General features: G+C 48.1%; 1 protein-coding gene across 2 annotated transcripts in view; it reads right to left on the reverse strand.

Moving 5' to 3' along the window:
* Window positions 1-1,047: 1,047 nt before the first annotated feature.
* Window positions 1,048-27,358, reverse strand: part of LOC126534413 (AB hydrolase superfamily protein YfhM-like) — a 40,807-nt gene continuing 14,496 nt past the window's right edge. For both annotated transcript variants that reach the window (XM_072289059.1, XM_050181695.3), the window contains exons 3-7: window positions 26,904-27,031; window positions 23,958-24,070; window positions 13,460-13,628; window positions 2,690-2,829; window positions 1,048-1,588 (exon numbers count right to left, since the gene is read on the reverse strand). In XM_072289059.1, the coding sequence (XP_072145160.1) occupies window positions 1,266-1,588; window positions 2,690-2,829; window positions 13,460-13,628; window positions 23,958-24,070; window positions 26,904-27,031 (873 nt within the window). In that variant the 3' untranslated portion in view covers window positions 1,048-1,265. The remainder of the gene's footprint in view (window positions 1,589-2,689; window positions 2,830-13,459; window positions 13,629-23,957; window positions 24,071-26,903; window positions 27,032-27,358) is intronic.

Raw genomic sequence — 27,358 nt, forward strand, 5'->3', positions numbered from 1 at the left:
TGGTAGCGGAGCAGCGTTAATGACTGGAATAAAAGAAAGCTTGACCTACCTTTCATACGGTGTAAAGTCTGGACAAGCTATAAACAAGGTAAGGTATAGTACGCTAAACTAAGGCAAGGTATGAAGCTAGAAGTATAAAGTCTTGGCATATATTTAAAGCCCTTCTCAAGCTGGGGGCTACTACCTGCCGGTTACGGTGGTTAACGGTCCAAAAGATAAAATGCAAACTTCAGGGTTCTGGCACGGCCGCCCGATCAAGACACACAAAGCGCAGCCCGCCAATGCGAGAGACGACGTAACACGCTTGGAATGCCGGGATGCCGCTGTGGTGCCAGGAGTCCGGGACAGCGGTCAATCATGTTTGCAGAAGTTCGGGGTTTCATAGCGTATGCTCGCCGGTGCTTGCACTTTCATATTAACCTTTGGCGGCGTTCATAGCACAGCGTCCATCATGCGTGGCTAACGAAAGTGCTGGTACCTAAATATAGTGACAGTTCGTTTTACAGCACAGACCTTAGCGCCATTAAAGGTGCTCGAAAACGTTATGCACGCGCTTGTGCGGTTTCCTTGTATAGCTGGGCTACGCATCCTGCTTTAATGTGGAGAAGATGGAGGACACATCAGTTGTTATGGACCGTCAAATATTGACCTCTGTAGGCTAATTGGGGTTCATGTGAAATATGTAATGCTCCTATCGTTGTAGTTCTTTTTTGCCACAAATTAGTGTCATATTTCAGAACTGTGAATATTAAATCAATTTGTCAGCATTAGAGGTTTTAAAAGGTGCAGTTCACAGAATTGTCATATCATTGTTTAATGCGCAGTGACAAAGCTGTAGATTTGGTGCTTCAGTGTGTTTTAATCGACTGGCCGTGTTTGTGGTAGGGGGAGCGCTAGCGCCGACAAGCGCTTCCAAACTTATGCATGACGCAAGCCAGAGTGACTTTACAAAATGTTAAAGGTGGTACTTTATATCTGTGACGGCTTGTGAAGCCCTTTCGCTCTTCGGATTCAGCCGGATCACAAAACGAGGTCATGTTGAGAAAATTGTTTGCCAGCACGTTTATTTTCACGTCGCATAAATCATGTCGTGTGCGTTGGCCGGACAAAAAACAGTAACACTGTGATACCAACGCATGTTCGCAGCTCCAGACGTGATTTTCCATGCTGGGGCTTACGTCATGAACGGTCCGAAGCGTTCGATCGAGGACAAAGCCCTCGGTTTCAATTGCGGACAACATTCTCTGGCCAGGCTGTTGTTTCCGTCACAGCGATGAGCGGCAGCGTCCGAGTCCAGCTTTTCCGACCGTGTCGGCCGGGGCGCCGGCGGCTAGGAACGTTGCAATTTCCTCGTTGACGACCGGCGCGTTTTCCTGGTGAGGCCAGTGCCCACATTCACGCAAGAAGCGCACAAGCGCTTCAGGCGAATGGCGCCTGCTCAGTTCAGCCACTTGCGGCGTCAGGTACGGGTCTCGGGAACCCCAGAGTACGAGCGTGGGGACGTCAAGGCGGCGGTACTGCGTGTTCCTCAGCTGCCGCTTCTTGCAGAAAGTAGCACGGTAGTAGTTGACTGCCGCCGTCACAGCACCTGCGCGTTCGTCGAACACAGGAGCCATTTCGTCACTGGTGCATTCGGTGTCCATTGTGTCTTGTTGAAGCCGTGGTAACGAGATAAGAACGAGTGTTTTCTTGTTGGCACATTTATGAGCATATTTATGAGCATTTTTATGAGCTAAATGTGGAGGAAGGTTATCTATTACATAGCAAAGAGTGCCCACGATTTTTATGCTCTAAATTTCATTCGGTATAACGGAACTCAGCTTTATTTTCGCAATTTCTAGCGCAGAACCCGGCAAACGAAATTGGCCAAACAGAGCACTGGGTTCTTGAATTCAAGCTCGTGCTCAACATCTACTGCAAACGGTGACACCGTAATGCGCCAAAAACAACCTTCGAAATTATGGAACTGCAAATGTGCAGTACGCCAATGCCTTTCGTCGCGAATGTTCAGTACGAGAGTCACTGCTCGTGAGCACAAGTTCTCGCGTCGACGCAGTTCCATGCTATGTTCGTTCGTCAGTACTTTCAGTTAACAACTACCTCTACCAAGGAGCTTGATCTTGACAAAAAGCTCATTCACACACTCATCCTTCACACACTTACGTGCAGCCATACTTCATTTTAAGAACTTGAACATGGCTTGAGCCAAGTTCATGTTTTTTTTTTCTTGCTCTGTAGCACACTGCTCTTTCTGCGTATAATAGGACAACTCGTCGCTCGAGTGATTAAAACAGCCCCTTTTATTGTGATAGTCTCAAGAGTCGACATATTGTTTTTCTCGCTGCTTCACCAATTCCGCAGGCACTGCGTACTTCTTGAACTTTCTGAGAAAAAAAAACATTGGCAGGCATAAGATGCGCAAAAAAAAAGACTTCAGTGATAAACGAAGGATCTGCAAGATAGCCTCCTAGGGAGCCGCTTGTGGCCCGCTTGTGTGCTGCGCTGCTCAGGCAGCACACACTCTTTAGTTAAAAGTCGAGTTAAAGTCTTTTTTTTTTTTCGTGCAACATGCTCACATCATGTGGCACAAAGCCATGATCATCGCAAGCGTTGTGAGGCAAATTCCTAGCGTTAGCGTTGTTTCCCACAGTGCGTAGGATCTGCGTAATTTTTTTACTGCGATGTATACCTGGCTTCGAGAATGTGTACCGGAACACGGAGGTTTCCTGTGCGCCGCCACCGCTTTCGTACAGGCTCATCAGTTTGGCGAAGTCGTCCATGGTGAGCCATGCCTCCGGTATGCGGGGACACCGGTAGGCGACCATGTAGCTACAGATAAAAAAAAATTGCGGTTCAGTGTTTTCAAGGCCACCAAAGATATGTATTGTTTCCGGAAATACGGCGCAAACTTATAAAACTATTGATTTTTTGGACCCGTGCATGGCATAAAATTTCACTTGCCTTAGCCTAGTCGCCATAATTAAAAAGTGAATTGATTATGGATATACATCTCTTATAAGTGACGCGCTGTATCACGGAAAGATATGAATTTTTTTGTTTCGAGTAAATATGGCAGTTAAGACTGAGTGGAAGGCTCTCTCATTCAAGAAAGAACGTTAATTGGAAACAGTAGCAAAGCGAACTCGCCGACCTTCTCATAATAATTATATTAATTGACCAAATAATGCCCCTATTCAATTACCTTTCGTTTCCTCTCCTTGCTAAAGTGGCCTATGACATAGTTTTTGTTAACAAGGGGTTACACTTAAATTCAACGCCAGGTTTCAAGGGTTTGTTCGTGTCTTTGTTTGTTTGTTTGTTTGTTTGCTTGCTTGCTTGCTTGCTTGCTTGCTTGCTTGCTTGCTTGCTTGCTTGCTTGCTTGCTTGCTTGCTTGCTTGCTTGCTTGCTTGCTTGCTTGCTTGTGGTCACTAGTCGAACATTTGCAAATAAGTTGCATGTCCGTATGGAGGCTACGTACTGAAATGAGTATGCCTCGGGTGCAAACTAGAAAAGACACGGAATACTGTGTAATACTGAGACAAAAGGTGTTTCAAAGCAGACTCCATATAGACCAATGGCGAGCAGTCGATAAACTTCTTGCCTTCTCAAAAAAACTATGTTGACGCAGCTAAAATAATTAGCGCTATATACCACATGTGCAAACATGGCTGTCACCGATTTTACCCGGCTAAAGCAGACAAAATGATAAATTGAAAATGCCTAAGGATCAACAAATCGTTTCACAGATCGATGCATATATTCTCCCTGCGTAAACAAAAATTCCAAATAGAATCACAAATAATAAATAAATGTCAAATATAGCAAGCATACACATAAAGCAAAATGATAGAAAGTTGGGCGAGTTGGTACGGTAACATGATCTTGGATTGTAGCGCGAAGTGACGCGGACACAGACTAGAAGCAGAGACAGGACGAGCGCTCTCAACTAAATATATATATATGGGGAAGTCAAAAAGGAAACAACAGAAAGACACTACTTCAGATTAACACACGTGTTGTGAAGAGACTGAAATTCGCATTCTAACAGAGAGAAAGATGCATGGCTAACGCAACAATACTCGGTCTAGGCAGTCCACATCAAAAGATTAGGAGACACTTGCGCTAGCCATGTATCTTTGTATCTGTTAGAATGCGAATTTCAGTATCTTCACAACACGTGTGTTAATCTGAAGTAGTGTCTTTTTGTTGTTTCCATTTTGACTTCCCTACCACCTGATATGTTTACCTGATGTTTTTATACCTTGTCATGTTCTTACGCTGCGGTTTTCTACAATCACCTGTGTGTGTGTGTGTGTGTGTGTGTGTGTGTGTGTGTGTGTGTGTGTGTGTGTGTGTGTGTGTGTGTGTGTGTGTGCGTGCGTGCGTGCGTGCGTGCGTGCGTGCGTGCGCGTGTGTGCGCGCGTGTGTCTGTCTCTCTCTGTGTGTTTGTGTGTGTGTGTCTGTGTGTGTGTGTGTGTGTGTGTGTGTGTGCGTGTGCGTGCGTGCGTGCGTGCGTGTGTGTGTGTGTGTGTGTGTGTGTGTGTGTGCGTGTGTGCGTGTGCGTGTGTGCGTGTGTGTGTGTGTGTGTGTGTGTGTGTGTGTGTGTGTGTGTGTGTGTGTGTGTGTGTGTGTGTGTGTGTGTGTGTGTGTGTTCTTCGTTTTAACAAAAATTTTGTTGAGAGTTAGCGCTCGTCCTGTCTGCTTCTAGCCTGCGGACGTGTCACTTCGCGCTACAATCCAAGATCACACACATAAGCACTCACGTCACAAACACAGCATTTATCAAAAGCTTCGTAGCCACTGCTACAATATGTCGTTAAGCCGTATACCGACATCTCTACAGAAATGACGTTGTTTGTAGGCTCCGCAGATGGAGACGTTAGATGATTTCGGACATTTCTGACCTTTGATTGCTTTCAACAGATAATGTCACTCAAAGGGTGACTTCGAAACTTTCGACAAGCTGTTTACATACCATGAACAGCATACGTCACCGTACCATAGACAGGTTCGGTGCATTGCCTGCATCATGGTACAAAATAAGGTGGGGGGGGGGGGGGGACGCAGCTATCATCATTGCGCATTAAGCGCATATGATTGGCGCTATTGTTAAATTTTCAATCACCATTCACGATGTAGCTGGCAGAGATCTCGCTGACTATGCATAACCTGATCGTGTCGTTCCTTCTTTTATACGCCCTGTTAAAGCAGAGCTTTGGCCGTCGTTCTTGAGACCGCTCTCTTCAGTGAAACTGGCGGTAAATGTCAGTGACCATGCAGCCAAGGTTCAAGACAGTACTTATCACAATTAACAAGCAGGATGAGTTAGCTTACATTCATGTTAAGTAGTAGCGCAATACACGTCGGAAAAGCCTGTTTTCCTAGCCTTCCATTTTCTCTGCGCTTGGCTTGTGCTCAGTCCCGTAGTTGGAACAGGGGAATTCTATATATTCTTCTAGGAACAGGGTACCAAGTAGACATAATGGCAAGATGCCATAGAATATAACCTCAAAGTTACATAAAAATTGGCATTTTCGCAATCTTGAAAGCGATAGCAAGGTTTAGCGTTACCCCAAAGGCGTCTCAGAGCACTAACGTGATGGTGAGTATATATATATATATATATATATATATATATATATTGTAACAGGCGTGTTCGTCTCGGCGACGTGGGCACGGCGTATGGAAAAACGAGGATTGGTACCGCAAGGGATGGCAGTCTCCCTCAGCGACTTGCGTCTGAAGGACGCGACGGAGCAGTTTGTCCAATGCGGGAGGCGTCTCGGGAACAGATGCCACAAGGGAGAGCTGGCGGGCCACTTCCTCGCGCGTGTACTGCTGAATTTGTGGCAGCAGGGCGGAATATTCAGCTGCTGTACGTGCGGTTTCCAAGGCTGAAATTTTCGCGAATTGCATAGTGGTACGACGCTGGAAATGCGCTCCTTATGCAGTGCATCAAAACTTTGGCACAGTTCGATTACTTGGGTGATGGTCTGAGTGTTCTTGGCTAGCAGCATATGGGAGGCATCGACGTCTATGCCTTTCAGGATGTTCCTTATTTTCTCGGTTTCCGCCATTGAAGCATTCACCCGCATAGAGAGGTCGATAATGTCTTCAATATAGCTTCTGAATATGTCACCATTTTGCTGAGCTCGGCCACACTGGCGGGGTTCAGCGCGAAGCTTACGCACGGCTAGCCGACCGAAGAACGAGGTGAGGGCTTCCTTGAAAACCGACCAGGTCGTAAAATCAGCTTCGGGATTGTTAAACCATAAGCTGTCCACATCAGCGCTTCTGTGCAAATCGGTGAGCAATCACACACGATGTCATCTCACCTAATAACCTTAAATATGCTTCTGTGCCTTCGTGCTGCTCGAAAAAGTTCACTAGGGAGTTCAAGCAGGCATCTGCCGCCTCACAGGTCATCGGTGCAGGCTCCGAGCTAGCGCAAGTACGAAGGAGCGCTCTGAGCGCACGGCAAAGCAGCGCAACCTAGGGAAAAGTCTAGATGAAGTTGAACGAAGTGAAGAAGGAGAAACGAGGCGAAGCGCCGCGGAGGAGGAAGGTAGGCGCATGCGCTCTGGGTTGACTTCCTCTAGCATTTGCTACAGGTTTTGTTTGCGATACGGATGTATACCGGATTTGCCTCGTGATAACGTCGTCCTCGCGCGCCCTACGCTGTGTGTGCGAGCAAAAGTGTGTGACGGTGAGCCGACGATGACGGCTCGATCTCGCGGGCGCAGACGAGAAAATGGGGGTGGGGAAGCGCGCCGTCTTCCGTCGCGCGCGTGGCAGCGGGGAGAGGAGGGAGGAGGTGTTCTAATTCGGCCGCGCGCGCTCGCACGAGCTTTAAAAGCGATCTACTTTGGGGGCACAGTCAAGGTGTGCCGATGGCTCGTAGCTTTGCATGCGCTCTGTTCTCGTTGCTCAGTTTGCGTTGAAGCGATAGACAGCGCGAACGTCACTTGGCTCGCTGCTGCTTCCGCGATTCCTCACGCCAGCGTTTTGACAGCGAGTGTCCGCGGCCATTGAGTGTGATGTGTTCATGTTTGCCTGTGCGCGCTGACACCATGTTTGTCAATTAGTAAACAATTGAAAAAGGCGTTCTCCTCATGCGGCTGCTGCGTAGGGTGCGGCCGCGCGAGCCCTGTTTTGAATAACATCTCCGATGTGGACAGTCCAGGCGCGACGAGGGCCGACAGCTTCGTGTGCGCTATAGCATTCATACGGTTACGGGTCAACCGCGTTCACCAATGAAACGTCACTGTCTCTTTTTGTTTCCTCCTTTCGTTTTCGCCTCTGTCCAGGGGCAATGTGCGCCGCAGGCCTCAAGTAGGGTGCCTCGATGCACGCGCCTTCTGGCGCCGCGCATCGAGGCACCCTAGCCTGCAGGATTGGTAGCGGTGGCGGCAGTGCCGGGTTAAGAAAAATGGGGGCCCTGGTCTAATGCGCATGCAGGCCCCCTTTCCCTATACCGACCTCCCCTCTCTGTCACCTGCTACGCTACTGGAAATATGCCATGTTTCATTTTCATTCCACCAAATTAAAAAGAACGAAGTGCGATCAACGGGATTATTATTATTGTTATTATTACAAGAAAAACAACAAAACTTGCTCAAAACGCGTGCTGTTGTAAACACCAACACATATGTTCACTTTGCGATTAATCTGCATTCTGTTTTCAGCAAAAGCTAGGCTTTAAGGAAAAGTTTAGTGCACTCAAGACGAACAAGAACGTAGAAAAGACAGTATAGCTCAGATGTCAAATTTTCTGGAGCTAGGCTTTGTTTGCATAACTAAGTTGAATCCCGTGAGGAGACGCATGGTTGTATCCAAAACATTCTTTATTAAAATTCAAGCATCAGACTGCAGTAACCGTTAGACACGTTACTCTATAAATATGCAATAGATATATACAATACTTAAGGCAATACAAACACCAATAAAATGCACTAGAATACAGATGAAAATTACCAACTGTAATTACAAAACGTTATTTTAAAATATTTTCGTTAGAGGTAAGACAAGCAAGGACTACGCCAAATAAACGCGGCACTATGAAAAAACAAAAATACAGTTCTTTATAAGCACGCTAAATATCACAAGAAGAACAAACAAGATACGAACAACGAAGATTTGCATATCTTGAATTACACTGCTCAGTGTTTCATTGGCAGCGTGGAGGCTACACAACGAACTTATTGGAACTATTCATGTATAGCGCAAACAGTCCTCTTTTAAAATGGCATCTTTCGCGCCTTCGCTTTGGCGAAATCAGAAATAGTCTGTTCGAAGGATAGATCGCGGAGGAGGTCACTTTCAATGAACATGATAGCAAGCGAGTTCACCTTGTCGTCAAGAAGGCTCGAACGAAGGCGATTTTTTATCAGCGACAACTTGGAAAACGATCGTTCGGTCTCACAGTTTGCCACGGGTATGCTTAAGTACATTCGCAAAGCAATAGAAAGGTTCGGATACACATCAATAAGCTTTCTTTCGTGCAGCAACTTCATTATTCCCAGGGGACTCGTGTCCGGGCATACAGAGTTGTGCAGAAAGCTCGCAAACTGAACGATTTCAGCGGAAAATGCTGGCTCTAAATCATTTTTGTAGGTTTTCACTAACTTCTCAGCCTGCTTTGCCAGAGAGGCCTCGCTGCCAACTTCTGTCAGCAATTTTAAGAATCCGAACCTTTCGCAGCGTTCAGTGTAGGCAGGCTTTCGCACTCGCAAAGCGGAGCCTAGACTGTGAAGGACAACATTGTAGGTCTCTACGATAAACTTTTTTCAACCTTGTAGCGCACTATCGCTTTTTCCGTCCGGGTGCTTACTCAAAACGATGCGTTTTCCCTCATCCTGATAACATTGGTTGGCACTTAGCGTGCGTGCTCTCTCTTCGAAGGTATCAAAGAGAGGTCGCGAAGAATTAACAAAGCCTTCTAGAGAGATCAGCAGGTCGACAGCAGGTGAAATGTCTAGGCCTGGTTTCTGAAGTGCTACGCTCGTTTTGTCAAGCGCTCCAAGATTTCACTCCAGAAAATCGCCATGAATGCAGTCTCTAGATTTGTCATTTTCTTGAAGAGAGAGTGCGCTTCGTTCCTAGTGTCACCGTTTTCTTCCTCGCTCTTTGATAAAGCTTCAAGGCAACACAAGACTGCATTGAAATTTTTCAGAATGGCCTTACATGATTCAGCGTGTCTTCACTACCTAGTCTCAGAGAGACTTTTCAAAACAAGCTGGTGGCGAGTTCCGCTCATGCTGTCCAAAAGATACCTCCATCGCTTAGGTGAGGCAGCAAAGAACACATACAGTCTCTGAATTACAGTGTTAAATTTGACTGCCTCAAGGCAACTGTCAACGCTACACGCGCCAACTAAGTTCAGTGAATGACCAGCACACGGGACGTAGACTGCCGATTCGTTCAGGTGTTTGATTTGAGCTTGCAGTCCTTTGTATTTTCCTGACATATTACTCGCATTATCATAAGCTTGGCCCCTACAATCATCAAGTGAGATGCCATTGGTCGTCAAGAGGGACATCACGGTATTGTCGCGAAAAGTGTATAGCGCGGGCCTCTTTGCTTACTTTCGGGCAATTTTGTGGGCTCCTCGACGCGGGGGCAACCTTTGTACCCCAAATAACCGCGACGGCGCCGCGGGCAGGTACTGACCGCCCGGCCGCCGCGCCTGACGTCACACGTGCACCTGACGCGTCTTCGTCCCACGCTCGGCTGTCAAAAGCCGATTAGTTAGGGTCAGAGTGCTTTTGTGTACGGAGTGTTGACGCGACCATTTCTTGACCCCTTGAACTCTGACGCTCATTGGATGATGTCGGCTTGCCTGATTGGTCGGGGTAACGAAATACCTCATTGGTGGAGAAAAGTGTCTCTTGGATGCTGTGTAAACTTATTTAAGGAGTAGTTCGAGCAGTTTTGAGGGAGCAAGTAGACAGCAGCAGACACGGCGCAACTTCACCAGGGGAGACCAGGCCGGTCAGGCAGGCCGACGACGACGGGTATGACATCGTTCTGTTTGTAAATATTTTTATACAGCTTAAACTTAATACGGCAAATGCCAAGTGAATAAACTTAGTTATTCAAATGCTACTCTCGTCGTCGTACCTGCGGATTTGGACTGACTGCTGCCAGAGCTCATCCCCATTCATCTTCGTCCCCCTGGTGAGTTGATGCGTCTGATATCTCACGGCTGCGTCACTTCGCTACAGTATCGAAAAGATACAAGCCAGTATGTGATTCAATTGGAACATATCCAAGAAAGCGTTCGTACACTTTCCCATTTCAATCGTATTGTAAAACAACTGACAGCTGATCAATGTGAGTAAGGTCTCGAGTCGAATCAACAATTAAAGAGAACTATTCTGCGCGTTTCACTTCGTCAACGAGACGTACGTTCCTTGACAGCTTTTGTCATATGCTCGATAATTTCATCACAAATGGTTTTTGACAGATACGATGGGTGACCTTTTCCTTTGTTCCCGTAGCGTTTGATGTGCTCCTCTAGAAAGGGATCAAACTTGGCAATGGCCTCAAGCACTCCCATATATTGCCATTTCTCGGGGAACCAAAAATCTCCTCACTGCCCCTAAACGCTAGGTTCCGCTCAGCTAGAAGCTTAACTACAGCGACTACGCGCTTCAACACTTCTGTTCAGTAAGCGGTCTCAATGACAAGATGCTTAACCAGCTCCTTGTCAATTGTGCTGCTCGAGTTAGAGCGGGCGAGCCATGGTGCCACGTAGCTCCGGTGCTCGACGCTACTTTCATGTGCGCAAACCTTTCCTTCTGCTCTTTTCCAATCAGAAAAGCCGTGCGTGGTCAAAGCACTGGGGTTGCTTGAAATTTAAAATAGTTTCCGCATGAAACAGTATACGGAACCTTTGGACTCCGAGTACATTAACCAATGTCGCTCGTACGCCTCCCCATTTACAGCCTTTCGCACGAAAGGATGAGGTGACATATAGTGTTCCTGAGTTTTGTATTGCCTTTCGGAAGACGGAAAATTTTCTACCCGATTTTGAATATACAATGGCCTTTTCTCAAGGCATACACTCCGAAAGCTGTCAGTAATAACGTCCGGCCACTTAGCAGGGTCACTTCGGAAAAACTCGCGACGTACTTGTTGCTGCGGGGGTGTCTGTACTTCTCTGTTGCCGCAACGAGAAGCCGCCTCATTCGTCCTCTCGAGGAGCACTTTGTGGGTGGGAACATGTTTATTTGAAGCCAAACTAACAGGAAACAAGTGAATCTGTTCTTGGGGTGTTGTTTCCTGGCGCTCGTCAGTAGAAGGAGGCTCATCGGGGAGGTTTGGCACCTGTTGATCAGCAGTAGTAGAAATCGGGCGTGGCGGACCGGACACCTGGAGCTCTGTGGCAGGGGCCCGGCCGAGTAGCACAGACGTTGCTGACTCAGGAACAGGACAAGGCTCCGTTAACATCGGTTGCTCAGAAATATGGGCGACCGAGGATGTCACCGTTTTCACAGGATCCAGACAACCAAGATGAGTCAAACCTTGCTTCTTGCCAGTAAACCGTGGTGGTGGAGTTGGCAAGTCCTCCACAGAAGCACAGTCGGTACTATTGGGAGTTTGACACGGACTCTGGTTAGAGCGATCATACTGCTCCGCCGAAGCTGCATTCAGTAGGTACTTTGTCATATTTTGTAGCTTCTTTTCACGCTCTTCTCTTTCTAACTTCGCCTTTCGTTTAAACACACCACTTTGATGCTTCCGACCGAGCATTTTCGCATGAATGGATGCTAATTCTTCACCGGGCACTTCGTCACTCCGACGCGACCACAGGTGTCAAACTGTGGCCGTCTCAATGACTGGCGCACGCTGCCTGGATGTTCCGTGGCTGGCCGAGAGTGGTGCGTCCTCCGGGAGCTCCTCAGCGGGCGGGCTTATGCAAGCCTAAACGGCGGCTCGGGGCTGAATCGCAGCCCGCGATCAACTTCCTTTTATAAACACGCGCCGCGTCTGTCTGTTACTAGCGCCAAGGCAGGCGTTCACATACGCATAGAGTTCCTTGTACAAATTCCCTCCTTCTCCGTACAAACTCACTCCTTCTCCCGTTCCGGTCTCGTCTTCCTATTGGCTAGGAGCAATCGTCTGTTCTTGGAGGTTCTCGATTTTGCTTTCGCCCCGTCGAGGCCGAGCGCGAGAACGAAGGGGAGAGGACGACTCCTAGCATGGGCGAAGTTACGCGCCCTCCGTCGCCTCTGAGTCATCTTTTTCCACTTTTTTCTGGAAAGTTCGGCGGCTAGTCTGACCTACTTTTTCCGTCGAGCGCGCGCGAGGGTGCGCAGCCACTAGGCAGGAATGGGCCCTGGAGACGGGCCTTTGTGTCCAGCTCTCCAACTTCCCCCTTCACTCTGCCACAACCCTAGCCCGAACAGTGAACATTCCATGCCCCACGGCACGCGGACAAAAGCACGTGTGGCGTCTTCTTTCCTGCCTCGACTCTGCCATCAGACTCATTATCATCTGCTATCGAGCTCATCCTCCCCCGCCCAAATTATCATCAAGGTAAAGAAAAGTCGAATGGGAAGCACTGTTGGCTACTGCAGCACATCCTTTCTATGAGAACGACAGCGGCGGATCTATTTGTGGTGGTGACGAGGGGCAAGGGAGATTTAGGTCCTCATCCCACATTACATGTTTTAGGTGTTTCGCCCGTGCACCTCCTCTCCATACAGCACTGGACAGACGGACTGACAGGAAACCATGAAAACTCTCCCAAGCAAACGCACCTCGCTTCGTAAGAAAGAGGGCCCCGCCGGGGTGGCGGGGGATTCCTGTTTTTGCAGCTCGACAAGCTCTCCCCAAATCAACAGGCTAAACGCATGCTGTTACATTAGGCGGGGGCCCCGTCTGCTCGTTCTGGTTTTCTTGCTTCATACATGTCGCTCGAAGTTCCGTTGCCCATGGTTTCATGTACTATATAAGCAGGTTAGAATGAATGTGCCACCTTTTCCTACTGTTCGAGGTGAGGCCCTGGGCTGCAGCCCTCTTAGCCTCCCCCCCCCCTTTAATCCAGCGCTGGGTGGCGGTCACTCCGAATGTTCGTCTTAACCGAAGGGCACGTCTCAGGCGGTTTGTCTTAAGCGGTTTTCGTGCATTGAGTCTATGGAAAACGAAACAAACGTGCCTATGTTGTTCATCATATGCGAGAATTCATCTTGGCCGTGGTCGTCTTAACAAGAGTGCACTGTATATATTCTGTGCAGGCCAAATAAAATCTTTTCTGTTGATAACAAGCACTCGGCCTGTGTTCTTCGGTCGTTTGTGTGTCTTCGCCGCTTTCCTAACCATGAATCCACAACAACTAGCCCAGTTCTCCATTTTGTTGAAAACAGTCAGCAACAACGATCTCATATTACAGTACTACGTAGCTGTCGGGACAACAGTAAGAGTGTGCCCCTTTGATTTAGGGTGTGGCCTTACCGCGACTTGAGCATCTGCGTGAGGCTGGTCTGCAGCAGTTGCCTCATTGCATCCGGGTGGCCTCCGTTGATAGCGACCAGCCTGTCCACCATCTGCGGGTACCTGTTGGCGAAGCACCACGACACCACGGCACCCCAGTCGTGGCCAATGAGGATGACCTTCTTCCTCCCTGCAGAATGGACGTTAAAGGTGCGTGACGGGCAACCGAAAAATCCGAGTTTCGAGTCTGCGTGCGTGCATGCGTGTGTGTGCCTGCATGAAATATCAGTGTGCTATACAAGCAAACGAACAAAAATTGTGGGAGACTGCGAGGCTGATCGCGTGGATCACGGAAGAGGGTAGTGGCGAGGGCCTTCAAGCTTATGAATATTTATTCCAAAGTGCAGCACAACCCATCTCATGATGACTGTCGATTCCAATACGTTAGCATTGAGTCAACATAGCGACACAACGTAATGTCACCATCGGAATGAGTTATGTATGAGGCATGTACTGCAGCAGGAATTCTTTTTCGTACTTCCTTAAAAACACTCAGCGCTACCTATCACCGCCGCCACGAAGCTTGCGCGTGGCCTCTAATGGCGCGCCGGTGCGTGCAAACGCTGACAAACGCGTCATGCAGCAACTGGGCTTCTCTGTAGCGCTTCTTTCTGCACACAACGGAATGACGAAGTAAGTTTGGTGGCCCGCTGGCATTGAAGCGCTAGGCCAACGCCGCAGACAGCAACGACATAACGCAAGCTGCTTGCCGGCAGGACCGGCGGTGACCTCGGAGACGTGACGAAAGGCAGGGGGGCGTCGACATCGACGACACAGACGCTGTTTTTCCAGCGAGTTTCGGTTTCAAGGAGCCTGCCAAGGGGCCCTGATTGTTCGCGTAACTCCAACATGATATGAGCTATTCTAAATTTGATCGTTAGAATAGGTAGTGTCGAGGACGGGCCACAAAGTACTCATTTGCTGTAGCTACCTATTGTTGATAATTAGAGAGTTAATTACCGTAACTTCGCTATTTACCCACGTAATTGCGGAAATTGCTCTGTATCTAGAGGAAGCCTATCCGTACACTCAAATGGTAAACATAGCGTTACCGTGATTTATATTTTTCTAATTTAGAAGATTTGGTGCAGCTAAATAAAACCTGTATGACGCAAGCAGTCCGTGCAGATGGGGAAAAGGGTTCCGTCATTTCGGTTGAGTGTGCTATCTGTCGTTTGGGTGAGAATGGATTCGATGTGGTGTCTTGAAGTCAAATATCTTTTGTTTTCACAGCGAAGCTGCATATGTCAGGCCGATTTGGCCGTACATCTCTCGCCAGTACGCGGAAAACTCCACCGGCGCAACCCCTTGCGCAAGCGCGAAAAAAGAAAGAAGAAATGAAGAGAGGCGCGCGATTGGCTGCGCCAGTAGTGTCATCGTTGCTCTCCGGCGCAGCCGAGCGCGCGCACAGCAATTTTTCTCCGACTACGAAATCGGTAGGCCACGCGTCATACGTACTCCTTAGGAGAAGGCAGCGTTCGATCAGCAACGCAGCGAGAAGAACCGGGAACGCGCTCGTCTACGCCGTGCCGATGCTGCAGCCCCGGCACATGAACAGGCTCGTGCCACCGAGCGCAAGCAGCAACTGCCTATCGAGGATCCGGCAGCCTACCAAGCCGTCGTTTAATGAACCGTCGGGATTACCCCAGCGATAAACACCGGGGCCGCACGTTTCAGCTGGGTTGGTTAACCATTGGTAGAGTGCTTGGGCAGGGATTTTTTTTCTAATATCTTGGCGTTATCAGAATTTTTGTGACCCAAGTCAGCTGCACGCTTCGCCAAGGCGCTTGATGTAATTTTTTTCTTGCTTAGATCGCTCCTATGCTGCTTCAACCACTGTTTTCTTTCCTATAATTCTTGGGAAATTCTTGTTTAAAAAGATTGCCGATGATTACTTCCTAATGCGAAATTTGAGCGCAGCTCTTCAGCTGTTTCGGCTAAACCGTCTATGAGCCTCGGACAATCCGCCTCGCGCGGAACATTTCGCACCAGCCGCCGCAAACGGAGCGTAGCTTGACGCAACTGCATCGCTTATCGGGAGGTCTCGGGAGGCAGCGCGTATGCGCATAGGAACGTTGCGCGGCGAAGCGATGGCAGCGAGTGACTGACGCCGCTGACGCTGCTAGCGAGTCAACTGAAGGTGACTCTGCGTTTCGGCTTGGGAAGCGCGCACCGTGATAGGCTGAAAGCGAGCCGGCGCTTCGGCAACCGGAAAACACTGCGCGAGAGCGCACGCTCGCCGCCACGGAGGAGTGGTACATGCAGTAGCAAACGACGGCGGCATGGCGGCGGCAATGCGTTTCGGCTTGGACAGCAGCTCATCATCGAGATCAGCCGCCATCGAGCCGGCGCTCCGATAGTCACCGCACAGGGTTGGCACTAGAGAAAGAGCGAAGAGAGCAAGGCTCGCGCCGTGCGCGAGAGATGGCGCCAGGAGCGCGCACAGCTAGAGCAGCGCGCTGGCCCCGGCTACGGAGCTGGTTACGGCGAGGGACGACGGCGAGACTCGACAGCGACACGAAATGCATAAAACGGGCGCCAAAGAACTGCGCTCTAAAAATTCCAAGTCGTAAATCGGTATTATGCGGCTATAGTTGCTAGAGTGTGACTATACCTCTCAAACGCAGCAAATTTTGTTCAAACAGGTTCACCGGTAGTTTCAAAAAAGCATTTCTTCGTTTTCGATGCATTTGGGTAGTAAAATCGTACTTGGCCCCCTAGCTAATGCTTCCTCTTAACCACAAAACGTTTATTTGAAACGATTGCTGGCCAGCTGTTGCTGACGTATATATGTGTTTTTTTTTATTTATTTACCTAAAGGCCCATTTGGGCATAACATAGGTAGGGCGGGGAGGGGGGACAATAACTGATTCAAAGAAGTGCGAGCAAGCTTATGTGCAAGCTGTCCAATCAAAAAGCATCCTATTTGAACGCTTCGTTTGAAAGCTATGAATGTGGGTTCAGTCACAGGTACACTTGCTCGGATACCTTTTTTCATTACGTTACCTGATACAGGGCCGCGGACCCGAGCCATGACGAACTAGCTTGCTAACACGATCAGTCTATATCCTCGTTCACGTGCTTGTCGCAGTAAGTGTTGAAAGTTTATTAAGTAAGGACCTAAGAAAAAAATTAAATTAAATTATGGGGTTTTACGTGCCAAAACCACTTTCTGAATATGAGGCACGCCGTAGTGGGGGTCTCCGGAAATTTGGACCACCTGGGGATCTTTAACGTGCACCTAAATCTAAGTACACGGGTGTTTTCGCATTTCGCCCCCATCGAAATCCGGCCGCCGTGGCCGGGATTCGATCCCGCGACCTCGTGCTCAGCAGCCCAACACCATAGCCACTGAGCAACCACGGCGGGTTGGGACCTAAGAAAAGACGGTGCCAGATAAGTACTGTCACAATCAGATCCGTCGCGTCTGGTTTTATTTCCTGTCAACAAACGCCTGATCAGGTCGACAAGGGTAGCCACTGTTGTGCGTGCTTTTCCTTGCAAGCCTGCAATCTAAAATTGGCTGTTCACTGCAACATCATGAAGACGATGAAATGGGAAAATCACTATCCCTAGAAAATCCGTCTCCATTCCACCTGCGAAAGCGGATGTACAGCGAAGCTGTTGCCGATGTTAGACGACTTTACAACAACACCCCAACGAATAGCGACATGCGCGACGCGTGCACGTGTGTGTGTGCGGAAGTGCCGCATACATCCTGATTCTCCTAGGCCCTCCACCAAGCGCAAGTGCATTAGTGAACTAAATGAATGTTTAATAGTGAATTCCGTCAGAAAATGCGTAAACTATGACTTACAAACAAGCTGCAGGCACGATAGCTTCGGATTGTTATTCGAACATACGAGAATACATAGATATAGGTCTCTATGAGTGGCCGCGGCCGCTATAGGTAGCGGTAGTGTTAGCACAGCACACATCCTCATTCTTGTAGGCCCTCCGCCTAGCGGACGTGCGGTATTTAATTAATTTCATTTCTCAAAGTAAAAATACGTCAGAAAATGCGTAAAGCACGACTTCCACACAACCTACAGACATGATATCATCAGATTGTAATTCGAATATAAGGCAAAACATAATTCTATTAGGCGGAAACTCAAACACAAAGCCTTCCAGCTGCCACTTGGTTTTGGGTGAGCACAGCACGAAAAACCCCAACCATCCAGAGGCTAACAGCTTCGCTGTAAAACTGGAATGTATGATTGACATCGGCAGAAAGAGACATTCGTTGGTCCCATACACACTCACATTCAAGCACTGGTTTAGAGTAGTTTCATCAACAAAATTGCTGTGCCGCTGAGTTAGACGAAAATTTTTCAGAGGCGCGCCTCCAGAGGGCACGAGCCGCAAAAGCTATCAAACGCAGTTTTTTTTTTCTAGTTACTAATCATGCGCTCAAAACGAATCGAAATTTTGGCAGGGACAACAGATGCTACTCGCCAAACCACGCATCACACCCAACGGATGAGTTGACGTAACCTCCATCTGACCTGCTTCTATGCCGCTATCTGTAAATCAGACAGTGCTGACGTTGCATGAACGGTACCGTAGTCCACAACAGGTGGCGCCACTTTGATATTTCATTTTTGTGGCTTTATACCTACTGCACAGCTGCATCCATTGAGCCGAATTTAGCTTGCGTGAATATTTCAGTACCTCGGTTTCAGATTGGGCCAGTGCTAGTTTAAGTGGGCGGTTATTTTTCTGCTTCATTCATTCTGCCTGGAGAGTCCGCTACTTTTCCCAGAAGCTGATGAGCTTAGAGTCGTGCTTGAGGCCATTTTCCTCGGTGAGGCTTAGCTCAGGCTGGACAGGATCACATGCTATGGGGAAGCGACTGCCATCCGCCCCCAAAAGAGCTCCGCAGTAAAGTTGTTTCCTACTTCTCCTCTTTTATAACTTACAAGAGTTCTCCTTTCGCTATGAGTGACGAATTCTTCAATACAGAAGCCTAATCTTTCAATCTAGCCCAACTCCTTATTTTATTTTCCTTCGTGTCCCTTTAAGTGCAGAGATTAGAGAGCAAACGCGGACGACTGCAGATAGCGTAAAGATTCCTACCCGAATTGCTAGGGGAATCTCTGGCGTTGAAATATCGTTAGGTTGCTATGGAAATGAGAGATATTACATGGATTTCTATTGTCTTCGTGGTTGTAGCTTTAGGCGTTCTTGTGACGTTATTTAACATGAGTTACTATTCCAAATTTCCAAAACCAATTTTTTTAACACCGAACACAATAAGTTTCTGCGCACATGGCTAGTGATTGCAAAGCACTGCATTTACGGCGCAATATTTCGTTAAAATTTATCCGTTTGCAAATTCACAAACCCGTTTGAACCCAGATGTACCGAGTTTCGGAAAATGAATGTTCTCTCAATCATTCCCATGCTGACTGATCCACTACACCTGCAGCTCCCATAGACACTAGCGCCACAGTTGTGTCTAGTAAAGTTTTCTATTCTATTTCTCTGGTGAACAAGAACAAGCGGACTAAGGCAAGTAACGTCATGTGTGCATAAAAGATAACAGGTAGTCGGAACGGATGGCAAGCGAATTAAAACGTTCACCAGGGTGACAGAGAGTTAGAGAGACGATATTTTTACGTATTGGAACATTCGTGGCAGTCGACGGGAGCAGAGGAGTACAAGGATGATCTGGATCATTGGGAGAAGCCTTCGTTCCCCGGCGGACTTAAAAGTAAAGGCTGATTAATGCGCTATGAATATCGGTAGTGGCAACATGTTGTTACGGGCGCAGCGTTTACTTTGACAAAATGCAACGCAGATCACTGGAAACGGTTGGCGTTTTTCGGGACCGGTCCAAAGGTAGCCCGCCGAACGTCGCTCTCTTTCTCCACTTCCCATCTTTGTTGTCATTCGCGCTCCTTCTGCCCTTTGTTAGGAGAGCTCGTGACATTTCCCCGTTGGCAGACGAAGGCCGCCGGGCAAGTTAGTCAGTCGCTCGTGGATTGTAATGCTCCAGGCGGGCAACGTGCACGACTTCCATTTTGGCCGAGTGTCGTCCACTGTTTGTGAGGCATGCAATGCGATAGTTGACCTCGCTGAGGCCTTCGAGTATAACGTAAGGTCCAACGTAGTTGTCCAAGAACTTCTGGCAGAAGCCGCACTTCCGTAACGGCGCCCTGAGCCACACAAGGTCACCAGGATAGAAATATACATGTAGGCGACGGCCGTCGTAGCGGATCTTTGATTGGTCCCGCGAAGCCAGGGCGCGTAGCCGAGCAAGGCTTCTCGCTTCTTCTGCTCGACAGGGGATCTTGGTAATAGTCATTGTCATGAGCGAAGTAATGAAACATAGTGTCGAGCGTGTAGCGATGCGGACGAGCATAAAGAAGAAAGAACGGTGAGTAACCGGTGGTGTCGTGTCTTGCGGTGTTGAATGCATATGTAACAAAAGGCAATACACTGTCCCAGTTCTTATGTGTGGAATCGACATACATGGATAGCACGTTGGCAAGCGTTCTCTTTGTACGTTCAACCAGACCATTAGTTTGTTGATGGTATGGCGTCGAATGCCGGAAGCTAGCTGAACACAGACGAAGGGTCTCTTCAACAACGTCTGCGTTAAATTGTCTCCCACGATCGCTGATTATAATGCGAGGAGGCCCATGTCGGAGAATGATGGAATATAATAAGAAAAGAGGAATTTCTGTTGTTGCTGCCAATGGCAGCGCTGCCGTCTCACAATAATGGGTCAGGTGGTCTATACACAATAATCCAACGATTGCCGTTGGAGGATCGCGGGAAGGGGCCCAAGAGATATATACCAACTTGTTCGAAAGGAACGCTGGAAGGCGGAACTGGCTGAAGTCGACCACGCGGTGTGCTTGGAGGTCGCTTGTAACGCTGACTTTCGGTGCAGCTGGCGACTTACCGCTCGCTATCGTGACGCATCTTGGACCAGTAAAAGCGCTATTGAGCACGGTAGAGCGTTCTTGTGGAACCAAGATAGCCAGAAGTTGGATCCTCGGGCATGGTGCCTAGTACTTGAATACGGAGGCTCTTGGGGAATAATAAAAGGTAGCGCGCGCCAGTGGTCGAGTAGCTCTTATACAGGACGCCGTCGCGTAGGTGAAATCGGCTATTTCCTGAAGGCTCGTGTGCGGTCTCGAAGAGTGGTTGCAAACTCTCGTCCTTCTGCTTTTCGGATATGACGGTACCCCTATCTGGAAATTCCGGAGATAAAAAGCGATGTACTGATCGAAGTTGTCAGCGTCGCATTCAGTCGTTGGAAGAAGCATCCGAGAGAGGCAATCAGCATCAGCGTGTCGTCGACCGCTCTTGTACGAAACAAAAAAATCGTAATCTTGCAGACGTAGAGCCCAACGCGCAAGTCGACCAGAAAGTTCCCGAAGATTCACGAGCCAGCGCAGTGAATGACGATCCGTGACTCCCGTGAAAGGGCGCCCGTAGAGGTAAGAACTAAACCGTTGCACCACGAAGATGACCGCCAAGCACTCTGGCTTGGTCAATGTATTATTGCGCTCGCAGCGACCAACGGAGCGGCTAGCGTACGAGATCACGTGCTCACTTCCGCCGATGCGCTGAACAAGCACAGCGCCGATGCCAACACCATTCCCGTCGATGAGAATCTCTGTTGGTGCTGAGGGATTGAAGTGGCGAAGAATAGGCTGCGGCGTCAAGAGGAACTTTAATAGGCGAAACAAAGAGTCGCACTCTGTGGCCTACTGAAAAGGAATGCCTTTCTGGAGAAGGCGCGTCAGAGGATGGGCCACGTCGGCAAATCTAGGAATGAATCGGCAAAAGTAGGAGCATAAGCCTAAAAAGCTTAGTAGCTGCTTGACACCGTGAGGTTCCTTAAATGCCTCTACAGCCGCAGTCTTTTGTGGATCTGGTCGTATGCCGTATTCATCGACCTGATGTCCCAACACAAGAGCTTGTCGTTTACCAAAATGGCACTTCTTCGAATTCAGGAGAAGGCCGGCTTTCTCCGAGCATTTCAGCACCAACTCCAGACGCTTGTTATGCTCACTAAATGTTCGATCGAAGATCACAACGTCGTCCAGATAGCACATGCAAACTTCCCATTTCACGCAGCTCAGGCAGTGTCCATGAATCTTTTGAACGTTGCGGGCGCGTTGCACAGCCCGAAAGGCATGACGTTAAATTCAAATAATCCGTCAGGAGTTACAAATGCTGTTTTTTTCCTTATCGTCGTTGTGCATAGGAATTTGCCATTAACCTGACCGCAGATCTACAGGAGATAAATAAGGGGTCGCATAAAGTCATTCTATCGCGTCATCAATTCGGGAAAGCGGGTACACGTCTTTTTTAGTAATGACGCTTAAGCGTCGGTAATCAACGCAAAATCGCTATGTACCGTCTTTCTTTTTCACTGATATCACCGTCTTTTTCACCAATATCACCGGTGTAGCCCCAGGGCTAGATGATTCTTGGATTACTTATTTGCTTAGCATTTCTTCGACTTGATCACTCATCATCTTGCGCTCTGCGTGCGACACACGATAGGGTTTTTGTCGAATCGGTTGGGCAGACCCTATGTTGATGCGGTGACGAGTTATAGACTTAGAGATCGATGGCGGGCTGTCGTTCTGCGCGAAGTCGAATACTGAGGAGTGTTTCGCAAGGATGGCCGCCAACGCCTCACGCTTAGGGTCATTGAGTGATTTAGCGACCATGGAAAGGATCTTTGAGTCGACAGAGCGCATGTGACCGGTTTCTCCTGTGTCCGCAAGTTTGTAAGCCGTGCCATTGGTATCGGCGAGTCTTCTTCAAATGTGGCAAACTTTAAGCCTTTATAGGCAGCACCGCCGCTTCAGTATAACAATTTATCACCCACAGCCCTGTACATCCATTCAGCACCGACACCATACAATGCGGAACCAACACATTTGTCTTCAGGCAGTTCGCATGTACAGGATCCACTGCAGCATCCAATGGCTTGCATGTTGAACAGACAACAGAAGAACGGATTGCAGATAAAGCGGGCACAACTGTATCCCCTGAACCACAAAACACACTTTCTTGGCTGGGCGAGTCTTCCAAGATCACAGATGAAACACTCCCGCCCGCACTGAGTTCGCCCGTTCGGAAGTCAACATTGGCACCGCACAATGGCAAAAAGTCGATCCTTAGAATGACATCGTGAGTGGAACGAGGAAGAAGAGTAAAAAACTCAGTGTTAGAAACGCGGCCGCTCAAGGGTGCATCCACATCGCAAACACCAACAGGGTATAACGAGACACCGCTCACTCCACGAAAACTAGGGCTCTGGTCCCAACGAAACATAACCTTGCGTCCCAGAAGGCCTTTAAACAGCAGACTCATGACAGAAACACTTGAGCCCGTGTCGACTAAATCCATGGTGGAGACACCGTCAATGAGCACACGAACCCTATTCTTCAGCATAAAAATAGTTGGAGCAAAGGTTTTTCAGCGACCTCACCTCCATCGACCCCGCTGGCTAGTTTTCCGGCGGGAGTGACGTGAAACGGCGTCGTGGAGATGATGACGCGATGCGCCGCCGGGTTCCGATCGGTACGCTCGGAAAGCTGGTGGTGGCGTCGGAGTGCGATCGGAAGCAGGCGAACGGTTGCGGGTTCTTCCTTCTCAATGTAGCTTCCTAGGGTGGACTTACGTGGCCTGTCTTCTCGGAAGTGGCCTCCTAAAGCGGAGTTCTCCGACCGCTGTGTGTCCAAGATGCGACCACTGTGCCACGTAGACGGCATCGATTGCCCATAGCCCGATGGTCGGCGTTGGCTACAGTATCTCGTCATGTTACCTGGTGTGCTACAGCTGTAGCACACTGGCATACGGCGAACTTCGGAATGCTGATGACAATTTTCTGCTCGGCCGTTCGTGGAGTGTAACGAATACTCTCGCCTTGTAAATCATAGGCAGCGACTGGTCGTAGAGAACGAACGTAGCATGGGCCCTCATCAAGGCTTCTGTCAAAAGAATCGTTATAAGATCGTTGACTCAGGTCATATGCGGGCCGTCTCTATAGCTGCCAAAGTCCGCAGCGTTTACCGAGTGCTGCCAAGGAGTCGAGGGGTTGCACAAACGGCGCCTCGGAAGGCGCAGGAGCTGTAATGTGGTGCCACACAACGTGCTTGTTCTTCGTGTCGAAGGAGCTCCTCACGGACAATCCGACGAATGGCGGACGATAAGTCTGTTGGAGAACTCATGTCAACACTGGCCACAGTCGTCACGTTAGCTAGCCGTCCAAATTTCAGTATAATTCGACGAGTCTTCAGTGTTTCGAAGGTACGGCAGTGCCGTATCACGTCTTATACGGTTTCGAAGTTGTCTAATATGGGCTAAGGTGACGCGAGAAACCATAGCATGATATAACAAAGTCTACATGTTTGCTTGCGTCCTTGTTTAGCTCCTGCTGCCAGTTTAACAATAATTCTAGATCTGCCTTTTTGAGTCTTACCCAACGACTCCACGAGGCCCCTGACATCATCGACCAGGTAGGACATCTGGTACTCCTCAACATTGGACGGCTTCGTAGACTGTCCGTACCCTCGCATGTCTGGTGCCACGACCCTGCAGGCAAGAAATCAGTGAGTCAATAATAATATCCGCGCCAGTAAACACCTAAAACGCGATGCACGAGAAAGCACTGCATTATTTAAGCTTGTCAATGGTTTTAATTGGGAAAGTAACGTCTACTATCAGAACGCAAGCTGTGTGCGTGCCTTTGTGCGTGCAACATCTTCGAGGAGTCGAGGGCGTGTTCGAAATAAATATGATGCTTCACTGAGCAAACCAACTCAAGGCGTCCAAATCTGTTGTCCAGAAGACAGTAAGCCATTACAAAATAAGCTCTTTCCAGCAAGAAGGAGTCCGATTTTATTAGTACTAAGGAAACTTAGCGTTGCACTAGCTATTATAAAAACTTGACAACTGTATTTTCTTCGTCGCTGCAAGTCATTGCCTTACACCACTGCTGTACTAATAACCATTTCGTCACGCCAAGGGTTAAATTAAGAATTGATGAAATGAAGGCATGTGAGCTTCCAGCTTGGAACCATCGGTAAAGAAAATGGATGTTGTCATTGACTGCGCCATCGAGACCTTTTTGCTGCTAGATCAATTACATGAACACTCGAGCCACACTAGCGGAATCGGCATCATGTCCCTATGTATGTATGTATGTATGTATGTATGTATGTATGTATGTATGTATGTATGTATGTATGTATGTATGTATGTATGTATGTATGTATGTATGTATGTATGTATGTATGTATGTATCCCTGCTGTCCCGGCCGCATGAATGCCACTTAGGGCGACGCCGCGAGCGAAAATTTTCATGCAGATCCAATGCACATTTTGCAATCTATAGGGGGATCATTATGTTTTACGGATTCCTTAAAAATCGGCTTTGCAAATGCCATAATTTTAGTCCCATAGCTAGGTTGTTCAGAGAGGCGGACATTACTTGCACGAGAAATCAAACACATATTTAACTGATTATTAAAAAATTAGTAATTAACTTCATATTTAGTTACTTTACGGCTCATACTGCAATTTACGAATTCTAGTCGCTGACTTTAAAAGGCGTATCCACTTGGAATTAATTTCCGGAATGATACCAGTGTGCAGATATGCGAGATCAAACTCACCGTGATAATGCACTGTTGTTTCACTTACGAAACGCTCTCTTTGCGGGAGGCAAAAGGCGCAGCGCGTCAGAAACAGGACAAAAGAACACAGATGACACACACGTTTGGCGCTAACCGTGTGTGTAGTCTCTGTTCTTCTTTTGTCCTGTTTTTGATGCGCTACGCCTTTTGCCTCTATCACGATATACCAACAAGCCCAACGTGCAACTTTAGTCAGCTCTTTTTGCATTCAAGCACGAAAATAACTGGAGCGGTTGTACAACTCGTCCCACTTTTTGGGGAAAAAGTACATCGAGACGGCTGTCATTCTGAAAATTCGTTTCAAGTGGACACGTCCTGAAAGCTCACCGGCTACAATTTGTAAATTGCAGTGTGTGCTGTAAAATAGTTAATGAGTTAATTTTTGTTAGTCAAATATGTGTTTCGATTTATCATGCTAGTAATGCCCGCCTCTTTGAAAAATCTAGCTCAGTATCCAGAATTAACACGGCGCCTACCCCCCTCCCTTTTTCCCCCCAACCCGAAGCCTCTTTGGTGTAACGACGTCCTTGAACATTGAGCCTAGCATTGAGGCTAACGCGAAGCCCCATAGGATAGTTGAAGCGGTGAAGGCTAGGGAAAAGGGAGCGACACGGTGCGAGGCCGATTCGAGAAGGCCTTGAGCGCGCGCTCTCTTCCCGCGCACCAATTGTTGAAGATGACGTGAGTTTGGGAGGCACGGCACAGTGAACCGGAGAAGGGAGCGCCAGCATGGAACGTTCACTTGCGAAAGGTGGCTGCGTGACATCAGTCATGCGTGTTTAGTTAGTAATAGTAAGCTCTTCCTGCAATGTTTACTGCCATTTACGCTGCCCATAAAGCAGGCTCTTCTCTTAAAAAAAAACACTGCGTGTAACAAGAATGCATGTCCTTATGTCAAATGAGTGAAACATGACGTCATGCCATGTGTTTTTTGTAGTACTAGCATCTGCACTCGTATTTGCCGCGCTACTAAATTTTGTAGTATGGAAGGACAATTAGCCAGAGCTACTACGTTGGCCAACTATCATTTTCTTACTTCGTTCATTTAATAATGATCTTTATTCCATTAAAGGGGACTAAAAGTAGTACGCCTAGTTAGATCAGGAGATTACTCGTCTAGAAGTCTGCCATCGTATTCTGTGCCAGTATGTGATTTTGTTGGACAAAAATCATCAATAACTATTCCCGCATCTGCCTCCCATTTTGAATCAGCCGTGCCACAACGGACAAGCTGACGTAATATCCACGTGGCATTCGTCTCTATCGTTTTCTGTGAATCGGCCAACGCTGACGTCACATGAGAGGCAATATATATTCCGTAATAGGTTGCGCCACTCTGATTTATCCATTTTCGTCATTTTCTCGCTTACAAAAGCCCTCCTCTTTCTACTAATGACGAATCTGGTGTTAAAAAGGCAAATCTCACAATCCAGTTGGACCTAAAATTTTTTTTCAGTGTCCCTTTATCTTCAGCACTGTTCCATTTCCGTGCACCCGTCCGGTATAAAAAAACACTATTGTCGTATATTTGCGCCATTCTCACCATGACCAGTTCATGTGGTAACCGGTAAAACAAGTTTGTTCCGACGCTTATATGAGTTCACTAGAAGTCTAATATTTTGCAAGACTTACGCACCAAGTGCACTGCAATAAGTTGGGCCTGATACAATCCGACATACTACAAATGCAAAGAAAGGAAAATGTTTTGGTAGATAGAGAAACGTATTTACCAGTAGTTTTTCTTGAGCTCGAGGATCTGCTTGTGCCACGTGTACCAATTGTCGGGGAATCCGTGGAGCAAAAGCACCAAGGGCCTGTCTCGACTTCCGGCAGACACGTAGTGCAATGTTACACCGTCCTGTAGAGGCAAAAGACAAAGAGACGCGCTAACAACACGTGCACCGTACTTCACACATTATGCACACATACAAATGAGTTTGTGTCACACAAGGACTGTATATGTGGCTTTCCAAACATGTGCGAGGTAGACGTAATGTCGTCTTATTTGTGGGCTGCAAAATACCGCATGTGGAAAATTAGTGGAAACGCCGGATAAGCACGTCGATAAGAGTGTTCGCTATAACCGGCAGTCATGAACTCTCGTATGGCCGCCATACGAGGGTTCAAAATTCATTTACTTGAAAGGAATTAACCAACTAGCCCAGCATCATCAAGCAGTCTTACA

The sequence above is a fragment of the Dermacentor andersoni genome, chromosome 7 (assembly GCF_023375885.2).
Source record: "Dermacentor andersoni chromosome 7, qqDerAnde1_hic_scaffold, whole genome shotgun sequence".
Classification (NCBI taxonomy): Eukaryota; Metazoa; Arthropoda; class Arachnida; order Ixodida; family Ixodidae; genus Dermacentor; species Dermacentor andersoni.